The 19,616-nt window shown below is 43.2% G+C and overlaps 1 protein-coding gene across 2 annotated transcripts in view; it reads right to left on the bottom strand.

Annotated features, from left to right (window-relative positions):
* The window catches only part of LOC310856200 (mannosyl-oligosaccharide 1,2-alpha-mannosidase IA), a 257,601-nt gene that overhangs the window by 115,286 nt on the left and 122,699 nt on the right, over positions 1–19,616 (bottom strand). For both annotated transcript variants that reach the window (XM_083761470.1, XM_083761469.1), the window contains exon 2: positions 16,837–16,933. In XM_083761470.1, coding sequence (XP_083617596.1) covers positions 16,837–16,933 — 97 coding nt within the window. The remainder of the gene's footprint in view (positions 1–16,836; positions 16,934–19,616) is intronic.

Below are 19,616 nucleotides of genomic sequence, written 5' to 3'. Positions count from 1 at the left end.
ATCTCAGGTCAGAATGGGTTCATCAGACCAGTGTGTGTCCGGTGGAAACCTCGTATGAATCTGATCTCAGGTCAGAATGGGTTAAACAGTGTGGAGCGTGTGCCCATCCATCTGTTCAGGTACGAGATAAGAGGAGTTGTTTTACAGCCTGCCGTTTGAATGATTTATGCCAGTGGTTCCCAACCTTTTCTGGATCAGGGTCAACTTGAAAAAGGCATTTAAGCTGCCGTGTTAAGCGATCAGGTGGGTGGGCCATGATTGATTTACAATTTACAATTTACAATGTAGGCATTTAGCAGACTTAATCCAGAGCGACTTACATTTAAGCAAGAACAAAAGCATGGGAATACATCACATAAAAGCATTTATCATGAAACATGCGTAAGCTAAGAAGGTAACAGTGGAATATCTATATGATGAAACTATACATACACTATACATAATAAACTATACATATTCACTACTATGCTATTATGTACTATGGCGTGCTATGACTATATACAATACAATTATAGTGCTGTCTACATAACATGCTATAAGTCTGTGTCAAATGCTATCTAAGCCAACAGAAATGCTATCTAAGGGGTTAGGGTAAGTGCTATGGGCCATGATGGAGTCTAAAAAGGTGGGTTTTCAGGCTACGGCGGAAGATTGGGAGTGATGCTGCAGTTCTGACTGCAATGGGAAGTGCATTCCACAGTTTTGGAGCCAGAAGGGAGAAGAGTTTGGGACGTGTGGAGCGTTGTCCCGGCGTTTTTAGTGAGGGTACTTCCAGTTTCCCTGCGTTGGCTGATCTGAGTGCGCGGGAGGGTTTGTAGGGATTTTAACCGTTTCAGTTCATACGACGCATGAGGCCGTCATAAGGATTCAGAAAAATTTGTGCCTATGACGTCTGTGGCGTCCTAGCGACGTCCTAGCGACGCGGGGCGAGATAAGAATATTCAGAATTTTTCCTTTTTTTTTTTTTGGCATTTCGCTTTTCGATTTCCGTACGCAAACGCTCTGTGCAACTAATAGCTTGTCATTGACTCCCATGTTAGCGCTGTGGAAAGAATGACTCGTATCTCCTAATCCAGGGCGCTCTCCATGGTGATGAATGGATCGATATGCTGGCGCTTCATTTCTGCTCCTCATCCGTCTCTCCCGCAAAATATGAACGCTTTTTGGAGCGTAAAAAAATAAATTAAGATGATCGGGGATGTGAGGTCACTTTCTAAAGTCAACTTTTTTAGGAAAGTGTTTCCGGTTCATGGCTTTCAGAGTAAAAGCGATCAGACAACTCTGGCACCCCGGAGCTTCTATTTTGATGCACTTCCGGCACTAAATGTGTTTTAATGATCAATCAATCAATGTTTTGGGTTTTTTTTTTTTGTTGTTGATAACTATATAGTATAATTTAAGTACTGTATATCGGTATCACAATGAAAACATAAGGGACCACCATTCTTGGTGACGTTAACTAACGTACGTTTCAAGGTTGGTAAGGTCAATAACGAGTCTAAAGGATTTAGAATAGCAGAGAGCTCTAGGACTCAGAGCAGCAGTCGTACCCAGACAGCAGAGAGCTCTAGGACTCAGAGCAGCAGTCGTACCCAGACAGCAGCAGAGAGCTTTAGGACTCAGAGCAGCAGTCGTACCCAGACAGACAGCAGAGAGCTCTAGGACTCAGAGCAGCAGTCGTACCCAGACAGCAGCAGAGAGCTCTAGGACTCAGAGCAGCAGTCGTACCCAGACAGACAGCAGAGAGCTCTAGGACTCAGAGCAGCAGTCGTACCCAGACAGACAGCAGAGAGCTCTAGGACTCAGAGCAGCTGTCGTACCCAGACAGCAGAGAGCTCTAGGACTCAGAGCAGCAGTCGTACCCAGACAGCAGAGAGCTCTAGGACTCAGAGCAGCAGTCGTACCCAGACAGACAGCAGAGAGCTCTAGGACTCAGAGCAGCAGTCGTACCCAGACAGCAGAGAGCTCTAGGACTCAGAGCAGCAGTCGTACCCAGACAGCAGAGAGCTCTAGGACTCAGAGCAGCAGTCGTACCCAGACAGACAGCAGAGAGCTCTAGGACTCAGAGCAGCAGTCGTACCCAGACAGACAGCAGAGAGCTCTAGGACTCAGAGCAGCAGTCGTACCCAGACAGAGAGCTCTATAGGCCGGGACTCAGAGCAGCAGTCGTACCTGCAGACAGCAGCAGAGAGCTCTAGGACTCAGAGCAGCAGTCATACCAGCAGTGGTGAGTGCACTTAATGCGCTCACCACTGCGCTTTGCGCAAGTGGCCATATATGGCCACAAGTAGGCCATACTGTATATAATAATAATAATAATAATAATAATAATAATAATAAGAGAGAGTGCATCTCTATTTTTGTTTAGTTTTTACTTAATTAAGTAATGTGGTTTGTCCGGTGCTTCGATGCGTATGCCGTGGTATTGATTTTGAGAGTGACGTAATGAAGATCATGTACCAATGTCAGGGTTTAACCCATTCTGACCTGAGATCAGATTCATACGAGGTTTCCGCCGGACACACACTGGTCCTGATGAACCCATTCTGACCTGAGATCAGATTCTAGAAATGTCAGTCGCTCTTCGATCTTTCAAAAATAGCAGACCTACAAGCTCGTATCGCGCCACTCGGTGGCGCGATATGAGCTTGTAGATCTGCTATTTTTAATCCCAGCCGACCCCAGTATAGTACTTGTCAACTTACAACTTACATATTATACTTATGTTACCTGTTAGCTAATATTGAAACATATTGGAATTACGTCACCATTGACGGCCAGTTATAACCCGACATTAGCATTTCATTTCAATGTTTTACAGAGAGGCAGAGATTTGAACGTTCGTAGCGGTCGACAGTATTTGCGCGCTCTGCTTGCGCTCTAGTAGGCCATTTTATGGCCTACTTGTGTGCAAAGCAAAAGTATGCACTCTACAGAGTGCAGTTCTAGTTTACATAATTTTGAACATTTATGGAAATCTTAAGTGTTTTGCTAATCATTTTGGAACCCACTTGCAATATCCTCACAGTCCACCAGTGGGCCTCTCAGTCCACAGGTTGGCAGTCGGTGATTTATGCTCTAGCCTGCAGGCAGTATCTGTCGGGAATCTTTATTGGTTCCACAACAAATAGACAATATAGAATGTAAAAGGCTGGGGACAAGCCTGGGCGAGTGGGGACTGGAGAAACTGATTTGTCACCTGGCTCTGGGTCGCTATGGAGATAAATGATATCTCTCTCACCCCGGGTCCCCAAGACACAGTCTCTGGGACGTGGAAATGGATGGGATGGTGAATGGAGAGTGGGCGGATGATGATAATGACCCCTCACTTTTCCTGTGACTCTAATATGACAGCGAGTGATAGGGCTTCGTTTGTGTGGCCCTTTGTTTAATCCCCAACGAGGAGGGCCGTCTCCTCCCCACTTTCGTGCCCCGCCCCGAACCCATGCACTCCCCCTTCCTCTGCACACCTCCCATTCAAGAGTCCAAGACCAGGAATCACAAAGCACTCTGGGACAAAATTGCAGGGAGGGAGGAAAACTGCACGATCTCTCTAAATGTGGGGGGGCGGAGAATAGGGCAAGGCAATTGTGTAAGAGAGAATGGTTCCCAGTTGGATACCTTTAATAATGTTCCCTGGACGACAAAAAAAAAGACTTGCAAAAGAAGGATTGCTCAAGGTCAACTTACTGTACATTCAGACCCCTGATGCCAATGAGTGTGTGTGTGTGTGTGTGTGTGTGTGTGTGTGTGTGTGTGTGTGTGTGTGCGCGCGCGTCTAGCCGTCTCCCGTCTATATGCTCTCAGTGGATGTCTCCAGGTCCTTCGTTTACAGAGACGATAACAAAGCTTTATTACAGTGAAAATCGTTTGAAAATCCCCCGCCAGATCGAAGGGATCCTATAGGCCATTCCATAAAACATCCGCTTTTTAAACTTTTCACTCCTATATAACTCCACCGCCATAGAGGTGTTCTGAATAACCCATTCTGACCGGGCACCCATTTTGGTGTCGGCATCATGTTATGCTTTAGCTATTGAAAAACAGCAGATCTACAAGCTCATATCGCGCCACCGAGTGGCGCGATACGAGCTTGTAGGTCTGCTATTTTTGAAAAAGTCGAAGACACTTTTAGAATCGGATCTCAGGTCAGAATGGGTTAATAATGAAACTGTCAGGATGTAATAGACATTTTTAGAATCTGATCTCAGGTCAGAATGGGATAATAAATGCCAAGGGCTTCGTCACGTGGGTCCATCGATCGTAGCTCAATCAAGGTTTTGACACAGCTCCCTTCGCTCCCGGTCTCTCGTGCGAGAGGAACCGGGGGCTGCACTTTACATCATTTGAAGGGCCGTCGGGCTCTTTCAATAAGCGTCGCTGACTTTAAATGGTCCCCAGGTGTGCCGCCGCGCGAGAGAGAAAAAGGTGATGGGGTCGGTCCGTGTTCGCTGGCAAAAGCTCAATTTCCATTCCGGGAGAGAATTCTCTGCAGAAATTGGCGACCTGATGCTTTTTAATTGTGCCTCTCGGGATGAAAAGGAAGAAAAATGAGTGGTGTGAAAACGATTGAAAAAAATTAAAAAGGGAGAAACAGTAAGACTTTGAAGAGGAGTTACATTAGCCATGAGATAAGGGGAAATTGTGTGAGACGTGTTCTGGAAAGCAGCAGCTCATTTTTTGTGCACAGATGCAGAAATGCAAAAAAGTGTTGCCTGTAGCCAATCCCATTATTGGCTAAAGAATATCTATTGTTACCGGGGAATTCTCTGGGGCGCAATATACTGGGCTAGGGTGAAGGAGGGGCTGCTTTGACTACTAATGTAATGGTCTGTTTTTTTTCCATCTCAATCACGGGCATCTGTATAACACCCTAGGGGTTCGGCTCGGCCATATACAGTACAACGCGCGGTGTGCTTAACCCATTCTGAACGGGCACCCGTTTTGGTGTCGGCATCGTGTTATGCTTTAGCTATTTAAAAATAGCAGATCTACAAGCTCATATCGCGCCACCGAGTGGCGCGCTACGAGCTTGTAGGTCTGCTATTTTTTTTAAATCGAAGAACGACTGACATTTTTAGAATCTGATCTCAGGTCAGAATGGGTCCATCAGACCAATGTGTGTCCGGCGGAAACCTCGTATGAATCTGATCTCAGGTCAGAATGGGTTAAGTTAGTGACCCACACATACGGACACAGGGGTAATGGCGTTGCTCACAGAGGGATGAACATCTTTAATGTGCCATTAAGGCTCTGGGAGCAGCTTCTCATTTCAGAGAGGGAGAGGAGAATGTGCTGTGTAGTACAGGCGACTCATAATGAGAGTGGGAAGCTACAAGTTACATCACATCATTTTAAAATCCACAACAACAGTACCAGAGAGGGAGGGTCTAAAGAGGATGTGCACTGTACTGTACTGTAAGCTGCCACAACAAGCCAAAGCAACAGCATTAAAACAATATCAGCTCAAACTTATCAGAAGAACACTAGACTATAGTGTTTCAACTTTCAATCCTATAGAGATACATTCATTTGTGCTAGTGATGACAATTTGTTCAAGACATGGTTTAACCCATTCTGAACGGGCACCCATTTCGGTGTCGGCATCATGTTATGCTTTAGCTATTGAAAAATAGCAGATCTACAAGCTCATATCGCGCCACCGAGTGGCGCGATACGAGCTTGTAGGTCTGCTATTTTTTTGAAAAATCGAAGAATGACTGACATTTTTAGAATCTGATCTCAGGTCAGAATGGGTTCATCAGACCAGTGTGTGTCCGGCGGAAACCTCGTATGAATCTGATCTCAGGTCAGAATGGGTTAAGATCGGCCTGTGAGCGTCAGACATACAGTATGCTCACATGGATATGCCTGACATAAACGATTACTACCGTCATAGACTAAATATATTGCACAATAATATGGGCAACACTTGGTAGTGATATACTTTGTAGACACGCACTCATAGTGCTGACATCAAAGTGTTATGTAATAGGCTGGCTTCCACATACTCTTGACGAGTACAGACCAGATCATATTGCGAGCTCATTAAAAACACGCCATGACTTCCCTAAATACAATATAATGGAGTGCAATAATAATGTTATACGGTCTGATTTATGAATACATTTTAGTTGGAAAACGGTGTGCATGCACATTTTTACAGACGCACATTCGATTCCAAACATGGATTTAACTTTGGTTAACGTTCAGCTCACCTTGTTTTTCTTGGTGTGCATCAAGACAACAAAGAGAGGATTTAGACTTTGGTTGGTTTAACATGGCTGTTAAAGCAGTTTTAGGAGCGGAGAGGAGGGGGGGGGGGGGATTCTTTGGGGCCCATCATTCTTGGAGCCAGCCTAACCATCTTCCATAAAAGAGGCTGGCACACGTCGCCCATTAATCCCCCCATTGCCACTTTGTTGGAAATAAAGATGGGAAAATACTGTAAGGCTAATATTTCCAAGGACACTATGTGTAGGCAGGGTCGACTGTCTTAAAGAATATTATATATATCTCTTGCCTCTCCAGCTACTTCCCTCATAGTAAATTCCTGACTATGAATTTAACTGCACAATGCCTAGTCTAATAACAGCTTGGCCTCCCTTATCCAGGCAGTGAATGAAGTGGTGAAGTCAGCACCGTCAGTAATACTGTGACTTCAGTCATGTCAATACAGCACATTTTGTCCAGACACACAGGCAAAATTGTAAATTTGAGGGGATACTTTCTACAGCGCCTTTGATCATGTTTGTCATGGTTTCTGTTCATTGCCATCATTTTAAAAGGCAACCTACAGTATTTATAACTAGCTGGTCTATGGATTCACAATATCCCTCAGTCTACACCACTGTAGATGAATGCGTATTTAAAGGTATATTCAGTGATTTCACTCAAAAAACCTTAGGTTTCGTTTTTGGCTGTGGGACCCAGCCTTTCGTCCAATCAGGATAGAGAGTCAAAAACTAAACCTAAGGTTTTTTGACCCCCAGGGATTAACTGGGGACAGGGAGGAACTCCTTATATGGTCAGCACACTCTATAGTAGAGAGGATTATCACAAAAAAAAATAAAAAAAATAAGTGATATTTGAATTAAGTGAAATCACTGAATATACCTTTAACTGTGCACACACAGGTGATGCGGTTTGTGTTCAGTAATATTAGTTCCAATTGGGTCATATCGTTGACTTCAGGCAACCATGTCCTTAAGATCGAGCGGAGGAAAATAAAAGTTTGAATGTGAAATCCCAAACAAAAACATCCATTCATATCGTTGTCGCCATTCAATCACGCTCAGGCTTTGCTCCCTTGACTGTGAAGCCCAAGGAATCGTATCAGGGCATCAGAGCACATTGGTGAGATTCCCTCCCTCCAGGATTAAGTGTCTACATGCCTGTAGGCTATACGAGAAGCAGTGCGTAGCCAAGGCTATGAGCGGATCACTGGACACTCACCACCCCAGCCCCAGACTGGGGGTGGTGGCAAGTTTCCACCTGTCAACCATCAGGCTGTTGAAAGACATGGTGACAGAGAGCTAAGCCCCTTTCACCATGTGAGTCTTGGCAACGTAGGCCATCACACAAGCATATCACTTCACGTGACGTCATCCAACTATAAATCACGTCTCTGTCTGTGTGCGTGTGTGTGTGCGTACGGTTGTAATGCACGTAACTCGAGAACCGTTTGCCCCACCGACTTCAAATTCGACACTAGTGCCCGGCCTCGAGTCGGTGGCATTACACCGTTGTCCAGAAACACCACAAAAGGCTCTGGTCAGGCTCGGCCAGTGGGTCTAATGAGGCCAACTCCTCTCACCGACCTGTGCAATTTCCAGCCTCTGCCTCAGCCAATTGATTGCCATGGTAACCCCACACCTGCCAATTGATTACTTGACCCGTCAACTTTTCACAGTCAGTTTGCACTCTTCAGACACAGGCAGACAGACAGATACAGAGATCTCCATGTGGGACATAGACAGAGAGACAGTTAAAATGGGGTGCTATGACAACGGGTATTGCATACTACAGAGATCTCCATATACAGTATTGACACAATAGAGATATTTAACCCATTCTGACCTGAGATCAGATTCATACGAGGTTTCCACTGGACACACACTGGTCTGATTAACCCATTCTGACCTGAGATCAGATTCTAGAAATGTCAGTCGCTCTTCGATTTAAAAAAAATAGCAGACCTACAAGCTCGTATCGCGCCACTCGGTGGCGCGATATGAGCTTGTAGATCTGCTATTTTTCAATAGCTAAAGCATAACATGATGCTGACACCAAAATGGGTGCCCGGTCAGAATGGGTTAAAACGGGTGCTATGACAATGGGTATTATTAGGTTCCCGAGTTGCATCGTTCCCGAGAGCTCAAAATTAGCTGAGTTAATTAATTTGTGAAAGTAATAAATGAATGCATGCTTAAGATGACCCACCCTGTACATCCCATAATCCCATCCACTCTGCACTAGTCATCGCTCTGGTATCTGATGGAAATAAAAGCCCTATCTAGCCCTATCTGAGGAAAAAAGTCAGTTTAACCCATTCTGACCGGGCACCCGTTTTGGTGTTGGCATCATGTTATGCTTTAGCTATTTAAAAATAGCAGATCTACAAGCTCATATCGCGCCACCGAGTGGCGCGATACGAGCTTGTAGGTCTGCTATTTTTGAAAAATCTAAAAAAACGACTGACATTTTTAGAATCTGATCTCAGGTCAGAATGGGTTCATCAGACCCAGTGTTTGTCCGGCGGAAACCTCGTATGAATCTGATCTCAGGTCAGAATGGGTTAATGCAATTTAGGTAGCGGCTCACATAGCACGACAACGAGAGTGAGAGACAGAGAGATATGGAGAGAGAGAGAGAGATAGAGAGTCACTTATTTTTCAGTTCCCACAAGAAAAGGGCATATTTGGGACATCATTTGAAGGGTGATTAATCACGATTAATTGTTTTTAAGTGATTAAGTGATTATTAAAATGTGCAATTGTTTGACAGCCCTAATATATAGGCTATGTACTGTATGTGACTATGAATAATTATGCTATTGCTGCTGATATCTGCTGCTAGAGTTCTCTTATACTTGCACAAGATACTGTGATATTCAGCCTCTTCTATACTTGGGTAAACACCCTATGAATATTTTATATTGTTTTATCTGTTATCTGACTTTTACTCTGTTTGTTTCTCTATTTTTATGGCTATTGTTTCGTAACTGCAAATCGTTGGGAGCTTGTGCAGAACACATTTCCCCCTGCTCTTTTTACACCTGCAACCTGTGAAGTGAAAATAAACCTTAACCCATTCTGACCCGAGATCAGATTCATACGAGGTTTCCACTGGACACACACACTGGTCTGATTAACCCATTCTGACCTGAGATCAGATTCTAAAAAATGTCAGTCGTTCTTCGATTTTTCAAAAAATAGCAGACCTACAAGCTCGTATCGCGCCACTCGGTGGCGCGATATGAGCTTGTAGATCTGCTATTTTTCAATAGCTAAAGCATAACATGATGCCGACACCAAAATGGGTGCCCGTTCAGAATGGGTTAAGTTGAAGTTTGCCCCCCGACTGAACTTTCCCCGGTGTTAAAAAGTGTTTCCATAACAACGGCCGGCACCCCAGCCACGATGAACCACAAAGCTCTGATTTCCGCCCATTTCTCCTTCCATCGTTACATTCTTCACCAGCAAGCCCTGTGCAGCAATATAATAGTGAATATGAAGGGATTGATGGATGTTGTCATGAAGGTTGTTGCCTGTGAGAACTGCAACCATCAGCTACCAACCTGACGTTAATGGGCTGCCAAGCTAGTTCCCGGGTTCCAATCCACACCACAGAAGCTGACGTGAAATTGGATTTCATCTTCATGTGATCTTTCTGCAAGAGTGAATTTTTTCCCATCGTTTTCTCATTATTATTTGTATTCATTATTTTTTTTATTTTTTTTTACTGAACTATAGTAATACCTGCTTGGATAATTTCCTCACTTTTATCTGTGCAATGTGCAATATATTTATTCTGTGGTGTTGGATTGACAAATAAACATAGTGATAACTAGTGTGAAGCCATCTTCTTTATTTCATAATGTTACATTTTAAAAACGTAGCTGGAATTTGATTTGTACATGAAAAATGAAGTGCTGTCATCAATATTTTAAAAGTTCCATTGATTATTTTTCCATTTTTGTTTTGACGTGCTTTTCTTTCTGAATCAAGGTCCTTACACGCCTTGACTGTTAATTTCAGACTATTGATTCACATTCATTTAAGTGCTTCGAAGACAACTTACAAGACAATCGAGTTACACAGTATGACCCAAAACACTGTGTTTGAACTACTATTATTGCGACCGCATTTAATGTACTATGAAAACGTCCATTTCCCGTCAGTCAGTCACTTATTATCCCCATAGATGGTCTTGTGACATCACGTGACATCATCAGGGATGGAGATCCCTGATGTCATAGTAAATGCGACCTGCTGATGCAATTAATCCCATATATGGAGAAGATCCCTGATGTCATCTATATTGTCCAGCAACTCTACCACGCTCTTGTGACAAAAAAAGAGCTGAGATAGAAGCAGGCCCCCGAACAGCTGGGAAACAGTGACGCTTAAGGCCAAAGCTGGAACTACAAGGTGGGCGAAGTACATGCACAAGCAACCACGTAGCAGACCAAGGAACAACTGAGGGTATTATATCTCCTCTCTAGTCTCCATGCTGCTGGGTAAACCTCAGGATCGCCCAGTTAGAACTGGCTATATTGGTGCCAGGTTAAGAGCCTTAGCAGGACAAGGCAGGATGTGACGACCCGACTCTGGATGTGCAATATGAACATGGATGGATGGTAGTTTTGCATTGCCCAGTGCGTTTCATTAATATCTTCACTCAGCTATATGCAGAGGGTGGACCGGTGGAGGGTTAGGATTCCCTTTTTAACCCATTCTGACCTGAGATCAGATTCATACGAGGTTTCCGACGGACACACACTGGTCCTGATGAACCCATTCTGACCTGAGATCAGATTCTAAAAATGTCAGTTGTTCTTCGATAAAAAAAAAAATAGCAGACCTACAAGCTCGTATCGCGCCACTCGGTGGCGCGATATGAGCTTGTAGATCTGCTATTTTTCAATAGCTAAAGCACGACATGATGCCGACACCAAAATGGGTGCCCGGTCAGAATGGGTTAAGGACTTCAATTCACTTTAAATCATTGTCTTCAGGCTTGCTCAGAAATATGCTGGAAAAATGCAGAGATTATTATGGTCTCAATTACAGATATGGTCCCTAGTACCTCTAAATACTGTGCCTGGGAGCTATACAGACCAGTGTGCAAACTCGTGAACTGCCTTCAATCATCGTTGTACGAGTTTTTGTTCAGCATCTGCCGAATATTCGACAAATGCTTCATTTCCAATTAAAGCTCCCCATCCTAAAGCAAGGGCACACTTTGGTTCAAACTGGCCTTCGTTCTTCTTGCTCCTAAACCTCATTCTCTTCCAGAGAGAGACTTCAGACTTGGTAATTACTCTTCAGTCCCACCCAAACTGACTTGCCTGTCTGTCTCCATCTGTAATAGTCTTGGCACAAGTGCCTCTCATGCGAACTTAAATACAGCTTTTCAGAGAATTGTCTAAAAGTCGTAGAATTAAGGAAGGAGATGTGCAGCAGAGAGACAGTTATTGAAACAAAGAGTGAAAACAAGGAGGAAGTATCAAAGAAAATCCAAAGAGAGAAATATGCTATCAAAGAACAGTGAACATGTTGCTAACATCTATTACTTACTCACAAAGACGAGATCAATCTAATGCATGTGATGTGTCTCATTATGCTACATAATATCCCTTGCTAATCTCTTTTTGAGTGGTGCAACCACTCCTACAAGCAGCAATGTCCGTGTACCTGTGTGTGTGTATGTACCTGTGTGTGTACCTGTTTGTTTGTATTGTATGTGTATGTGTATGTGTATATGTATGTATGTATAAGTGAGCACGAGTATGTGACTTAATAATAGCAGTAGGGGGCGCCAGAAACAGTGAGAGGGGTAGTAGCAGCAAAGTGTCCGTGTACCTGTGTGTGTGTGTGTGTGTGTGTGTGTGTGTGTGTGTGTGTGTGTGTGTGTGTGTGTGTGTGTGTGTGTACCTGTTTGTATGTATAAGTGAGCACGAGTATGTGACTTAATAATAGCAGTAGGGGGCGCCAGAAACAGTGAGAGGGGTAGTGCTGTGTCTCTAATGAGAGAGAGAGAGAGAGAGAGAGAGAGAGAGAGGGAGAGAGGGAGGGGGGGGGGAATTGCACCACTCAGTTCACACGTGTGTGGTTTTTTATCTTCCTTTCACTGACGTTGCTTTTTGACTTTAACGTCATGAATAAACTTTATTTTGCAGATATTTTATGTGGCAGATTAACAGCATTTAGCTGTGGACAACTTGAAAGGATAGATCGGTCAATCAGCCTAGTCTGAAAAATGGAAGTGGCCACTATCACAACACAACACTACTAATAACGTTTCCTGGAACTGTACAGAAAAATATAAATTAAAAGCAACGTTTGTTTCAGGATTGGTGAGGGTAGTATGGCAATTTGCTAAAATTATACCAACTAGTGATGAGTAAGTAAAGGGCGGCGGTGGATCAGGGGTAGAGTGGCTGGATGGCAACCGCAAGGGTTGCCAGTTCGAACCCTGTGGGCTCCCCCAGAGTTAGTGTCAAAGTGTCCTTGAGCAAGACACTGAACGCCTAAATGCTCCTGATGTGCTGGTTGGTGCCTTGCATGGTTTCCGCCGCCATCGGTGTATAATGCACAATCTATGTAAAGCACCTTGGATATAAAGCGCTATATAAATGCACCTTTACCATTTAAGTAAGATAACTAGGCTACTATGTCACAGAAAATCTAAGGTTTACAAGTTAAAACAAAATTATGAGCATGACGCTCTTATGAAGTCATGCCATAGCTGATTGTTGTTTCTGTACTGTCTTACTGACAGTAAAGATGACATTTTGGTACCATAAGTCCAATTCCAAAACATGCTATTTGCTATTCAAACAAACCTCATATGAAAATTTGAAAAAGGGTGAGGAGCGTTGGAGAAAAATACATACTCATACTTTTCCTCAGCTAAGGGTTCAGATAACATAAACATACAGTACAGGAAAACAGAGGGAGAGAAGTGTGTCAGTGTCCTCTTTAATTGAGAGAAATGCTATTTTCAGCCCACACTGCAAAATACATGAGCATTAATTTGACTTTACTTTGACTGTGACGCTCAACTGTGATTCTCGGGTCCAATCAACACTCACAGAATATTACAGTGTAGATCATAACAAGGGAAAGCAGGGAAGACATGGATTAGAGTAAAAATAGAGAGACGATGAAAGAAAAAGAAGGATTAAAACGGCGTAGTATGGAGAGGGGGGAGAGAGAAACAGTGCCAGATGCTTCCGTTGTCGCTGTGACGTTGTGCCTCTCTCTATGTGTGGCAGAAGGGACGTTCCATTGAATCGCAAAACATATTGACATGCTTCTGACAAGTAGGCTAACCGTGGATCCAATCTCACCGCATCTCTGTTTGCTCATGGGGTTAAATTAAAGAACACAACATCCAATTTCATACCCTGCTTACCTCCACCACACTTTCACAGTATGACGGTTACTCACTGACGATGCCTGCTCACAATGCGTGTGCGTGCGTGCGTGCGTGCGTGCGTGCGTGCGTGCGTGCGTGCGTGCGTGCGCGTCTCCCTCTCCCTCGCAGATGCTATGCTGCTGTTATACTGTGTATAGTAAACAGCATTGTGGCAAGGAGGAACGCCATACCAGATTCAAACCGAATGGAAATTAATTTGGTTATGGGATTTGTTTGGAGAAACTACTTCCCACTTCCCTCGTGCTTGAAGAACAAGCTATTTCTCAACAGCCGATATAGGTCGATGTTGTTGTAGATTTTACCGCGTTAAGGTGCACATGAACAGCGAATGGCTGTGCGGCATGGATTAAAGATGACGACAGGCTAAAAGAAACTGAGGATTAGACCAGACCATTCAGAACAACCTTCTGCCTTGATAACGCCATTCTTTCTTTCTAGAGGCAATGGTTTGAAGAGTGTTCCAATATAAAGCACTAAGCCCTAAAAGTGGCTGTGGTTTAAACCCATTCTGACCTGAGATCAGATTCATACGAGGTTTCCGCCGACACACACTGGTCTGATGACCCATTCTGACCTGAGATCAGATTCTAAAAATGTCAGTCGCTCTTCGATTTTTCAAAAATAGCAGACCTACAAGCTCGTATCGCGCCACTCAGTGGCGCGATATGAGCTTGTAGATCTGCTATTTTTAAATAGCTAAAGCATAACATGATGCTGACACCAAAATGGGTGCCCGGTCAGAATGGGTTAAAGTGGTTTTACAGGGGTGTTTTTAGTGTGTCTAAAACCCCCTTAGCTGTTCTAAAACTAGCACATATACCTTTCATCAAATAAAGGCATATATAATTTGCTATAATTTATTAGTTCCTATAAGCTACATTTAGCAGAATGGTTGCCAAGCAACACACAGACGCAGCAACATACAGATGCAGCGGAAAGCATATTTAAAGATTGGGGTGATTGTTAACATTTATCTGACTATTCTCAGCACACCCAGCAGGTCTGTAAGCAGCGAACGGAAAATATAGTGTATATATATGTAGTATAACATTATAGTCTAATATAGTCTAACTTATTCTCTATCCTGTCCATTTGTCATCCATGCTCAGCCTAATTAATTGAATTTTTATAGCGCTTTTCCAAGTGCTCAAAGCGCTTTACAATGGTTCATTCATTCATACACTCAGAGAATCATAATTCAGAGTATTTTACAATGGCTTTGACCGCAACTCAACCACTCATAATCAAGAAGGAGAACTATCTGTTTCAAGATATCCAACGCTGTCAGATTGAGTAAAAAAGGACTTCAAGGTTAACCCATTCTGACCTGAGATCAGATTCATACGAGGTTTCCGCCGGACACACACTGGTCTGATGAACCCATTCTGACCTGAGATCAGATTCATACGAGGTTTCCGCCGGACACACACTGGTCTGATGAACCCATTCTGACCTGAGATCAGATTCTAAAAATGTCAGTCGTTCTTCGATTTCTTTCAAAAATAGCAGACCTACAAGCTCGTATCGCGCCACTCGGTGGCGCGATATGAGCTTGTAGATCTGCTATTTTTCAATAGCTAAAGCATAACATGATGCCGACACCAAAATGGGTGCCCGGTCAGAATGGGTTAATCAACTCAAGTTCTAATCAAGCCTTTTGAAAGTATTCTAAATTGGGGGTGAATCAAATATGGCGAGTCCGTTACAAATGTATTGAATATAATACCAGCTGTATTGTGTTGTTGTGTGTTGTGTTGTGTGTAATATGAGGTGAGGCGTAGCATATTATGGTTTGTGGAGAGCCCTTTAGAAAAGATCTTCTCCAAATCCAAACCGGGGACCTATTAAGAACAACGCTGCCATATTGCAGGTGCTGAAAGAAGCAAGGCGATCGAATATATCTGAGAGGTCTTGCATCACCGACTCAATAATCCTCATTCCCCAAGGATGCGATAAAGAACTCAGGTGTGCCAGACAGCGCCCATCCAGCCCTCATTAAGAACTGATCCGCCTTTTATTAAAAGATTTATCAAGAGGTTTCTCTGGAGCTCGGCAGCATGAGAACTGTCTCATATATGGTTCTTTGTAAGAGACCTGAGGAACCTTCTGGGTATGCCTCCAATTATGTCTCCCACCAGGTACTGTACGAGTGTACGTGTTAGCTGAGACGCCTACAAGTGTGACTTCTGCAACCTTTTTGTGACAGCCTGGCAGTGATAGTGATTATAAATATAGTTTCACAAATTCTATGCTAAATTAATTGTATGACACTCACAAAAAGGGTGCTCAATGGAGCGACAATCTCCACCAGGAGGCACACCACAAGAATAATACTTACGGTATACTGTCTAAAGAAGTTAAGTAAAACGGTGTGTCTCTCCCTCTCTCTGTCTCTCTGCGTGTACGGTGTGTGTGTGTGTGTAAGTATAAATACAGTAGGTGTTAGGCTTTAACTGTGCACAGTGCACACGGAACATGCACATGTGCGCATGTTAATGGTCTCTCTTGTTGACGCAATCTTAAAACATTTGACCAATGATCTCTACAGTGTTTAATTCACCACAACAATGTCAACAAGATTCACAGGAATACATGCAGAGATGAACAACTATGGTAAGAGGGTTATGATAATCACCCAAAACCAAATACCCAAAAGTAACCACAACAAACCAAAACATTTCCCAAATGCCCCCAAAATACCCAAAACAACCCCCAAAACAGCTCAAATAACACAAAGCAAAACAACCCCAAAATACCCCCAAAAAGCCCAGGCCGAAAGCAACCCCAAAATACCCCAAACTACAGAAACATAATTATTAGAGTTTGTGCTGCCCTTTCTGATTTACATTTATGATAAATAATACTAATACATTTTTGTTGTTGTTTTTTTTACCGTCCAGGATGTCTGGGGGGAATGATATTTTCCAGCCTTTGAATGAAGAAAGGTCAAAACCAGAAATTACCAGCCTAACGCAACCGTTGCTACATGCTTTATTTATAAAAACAATAATGTTAATGAAGAATATTGTTTCTTGAAGTGTTCGGTTTTACAGACCTTTGTGTGCATCAGACCTCTCAATAAATCATATTTCACATACCAAATGATTCAAATGAAAAGAAACGAATCTCTGTGTTGTCTTTCGATGCCCGTGGGCAGGTGCTGCCACTCACCAAACATGTTGCCAATATGTCCATTCCTTGTCAAAGGCCGCAGCTCGTTCTTGCCCCAGGCATAGAGCTTGTAGTTGTCCCAGGCAAACTTCATCATCTGCAACACAAACAGAGGGCAGACACACACCGGTCATCAAGGCTGATAGAAAAACAACCTGCCCCCAGACCGAGACGTAATTAAACCAGAGTGGCCCTGGGCAATGTCAGTGATGGTTTATTGATCAAGACTGGATTAAAGGACGAGCATGCAATTATCACACATAAAACACATTGCTAAACAATGGCATTGACACTTCTCCTGCAGCTAGCACCTGCAAAATTAAAGTTTTGAATGATGTCACGGGACGAAACGCAAGATAAATAGATTATAAAGCATCTGAGGAAGGAAAGGCATTCTGAAGTGATATCGATCTCCTCTCCATGATGTGAGATGGATAAAGTGAAGAGAGACGAAAACTGTTTGCCGCAGTGGAAGGGAGAGCGACATGGGGTAAATTATGAACGAGAAAAAAAGGGATTTTTTATAATTTCAGCTAGAAGGGACATAATTGATCAATGCTGCCTGGAGCAACACACTTATAATTATCTTAGATGAACATGGGGGAAGTTGATTGATATTAATCGAATACATTTGTGAATTCCATGCAAATGTCAAAGAAATTAGCATTCAATCCAAAGCTTGCCAATGTTTTTTCCTCTTCACTTTTGCAGAGTGATTACTGCAGTATACACAGTATTACTTCATATGCCCATTAATTTCAGAAAGGGCATAACTGTACATCTTATGAAGGCTTAATGCTCACTGATGCTTGGTTTGTAACAAAACAACTTGTTGTCAATGGTCTACTTGAAAGCTGGTATAAAAGTGTGGCTTGTATGTTTCGTTATGAAAATCTTTAAAACAGGTGGTGGTTAAGGTGCATAAACAGACACGGACAAAATTATTGTGTTTAGCTTTGTACTGCTGAGCTGTGGAGTTTTACACAGTGTCATTTCAGTCATCAATACCGTATGAGACTCCCAGGGGTCCTGAGGAGTCTGGGACTCTTAGTCAACATACAGTAAATAACATAACATTATACCACTGACAAGGCTGTAGCAGATATCACAGAAAAACACGCCTGGCTGAAACATCTACAATGCGGCCTGTTTTCACTCTAAAACAACCCACACTCTCCATATCAGATGGATCATGGCACCTTGCCGGTGAGCATAAATAGAGGTCAGAAAACTGAAATCGCTGAAAGCTATTAATAATGTGGACGTTCCTGGGTATTTTATGTAATGCATGGTTATCTAACATATAATTAAGCCAGGGAATGTCTGTCTGTCTGTCTGTCTGTCTGTCTGTCTGTCTGTCTGTCTGTCTGTCTGTCTGTCTGTCTGTCTGTCTGTCTGTCTGTCTGTCTGTCTGTAGAGTGTAGACATGTCTCTACTCCTCACTGGCTGTACCAAATGGCTCTGAATTTCCACACAGACATTGACCATTACAATTATGGAGGGCGTAACGAGGCCGTTTTTTTAATTTAACAAATTCGTTTGTTAGCGTCTTTCGACAACTCTGCTTAACTCCAGCACTGAAGTTTTCGCCATCACTGAGCATGCGCGCTGTTGACAACACACATATGGGTACGTCACGTTACAGCACAGTTAGTTGCCTATGACCTGAGGGCAATTAGAACATGACCTGTACTACTTGTCCGCGGGCAAGTGCCTATGAGACCAGACCCAGTACACGTCAAAATACATACATCGATAATATGATCTAATTATTCGGTTTTCAGTTCATTCCTAGCAATTGCCAACTTCTAACACTCAAATAGGCCTCCTTAAAGACGTGGTGAAATGGAAATGGTGGGCATTTTATTTTGAAGTTTTAGTCTCAAACGCTAGGACCTCAGTTTCTGAACCAATCAGAGCGTCACATCCCTCCAGGCTATGGGACGTTAAGTCCGTGACTTTCTCTCACGTGCAGTGTCGTTTGTAAACAAAGTGACAGAGAGACGTGGAGCAAAGCCAGGGGATTATTTCTAACCTATACACAACCTATATACATATTTTAGCGTCTGGAAGTTCCAGAGCGCACCCAGGGTGCCGGCCCGATTCCGGCGAGCCGCCCTGCGTCCGAAACAGTTGAGAAATGAATGTGAGTTACCGTGTGGCGGTCCCTCTACTGTACTGTCACTGTACTATACTGGCACACCCGAAATCACCATATATACAGTTAATATGTGCTTGTGTGTACGTGTGTGTGTTAGGTTGCACACAGGTGGTGAAAAACAACCGTGCTTTTTTCGTGCTCAGATGCACCCACCCACCCACCCACCCAGCCAGCCAGCCAGTCACCCAGCCACTATAGCTCCGTAAGGGAGTGGTTGCACCACTCAAAAATACACAAAAATGTAAATCTTGCCATTATTTTGGCAAAGGTATGGTATGATGACCACGGATGTGGTCTAAAAGTGTGAACATTTATTTTTCGTTTCACTGGGTCTTTAACCCATTCTGGGAGGGAAACCCTTTTGGTGTTTCAATACTTTAGCTATTGAAAAATAGCAGATCTACAAGCTACGAGCTTGTAGGTATGCTATTTTTGTGGCACAAATCAATTATTTCAGTGTTGTTTCAGAACATTTTAACTCAAATCTTTTGCTTCTGGGAGGGTCCCTGGAAAACATATTTTCAGATGGGGGTCGGAGGCCAAATACAGATAATTCTGGGGGTCCATGTGAAAAAGGTTGAGAACCACTGACAGATTTTCAGAAGACATTTGTAGAATC

This window comes from Protomyctophum parallelum, assembly GCF_964188405.1.
Source record: "Protomyctophum parallelum genome assembly, chromosome: 3".
NCBI classification, from domain to species: domain Eukaryota; kingdom Metazoa; phylum Chordata; class Actinopteri; order Myctophiformes; family Myctophidae; genus Protomyctophum; species Protomyctophum parallelum.
The sequence above is the reverse complement of the archived record's forward strand: the minus strand, read 5'-3'. Positions and strand labels throughout refer to the sequence as shown.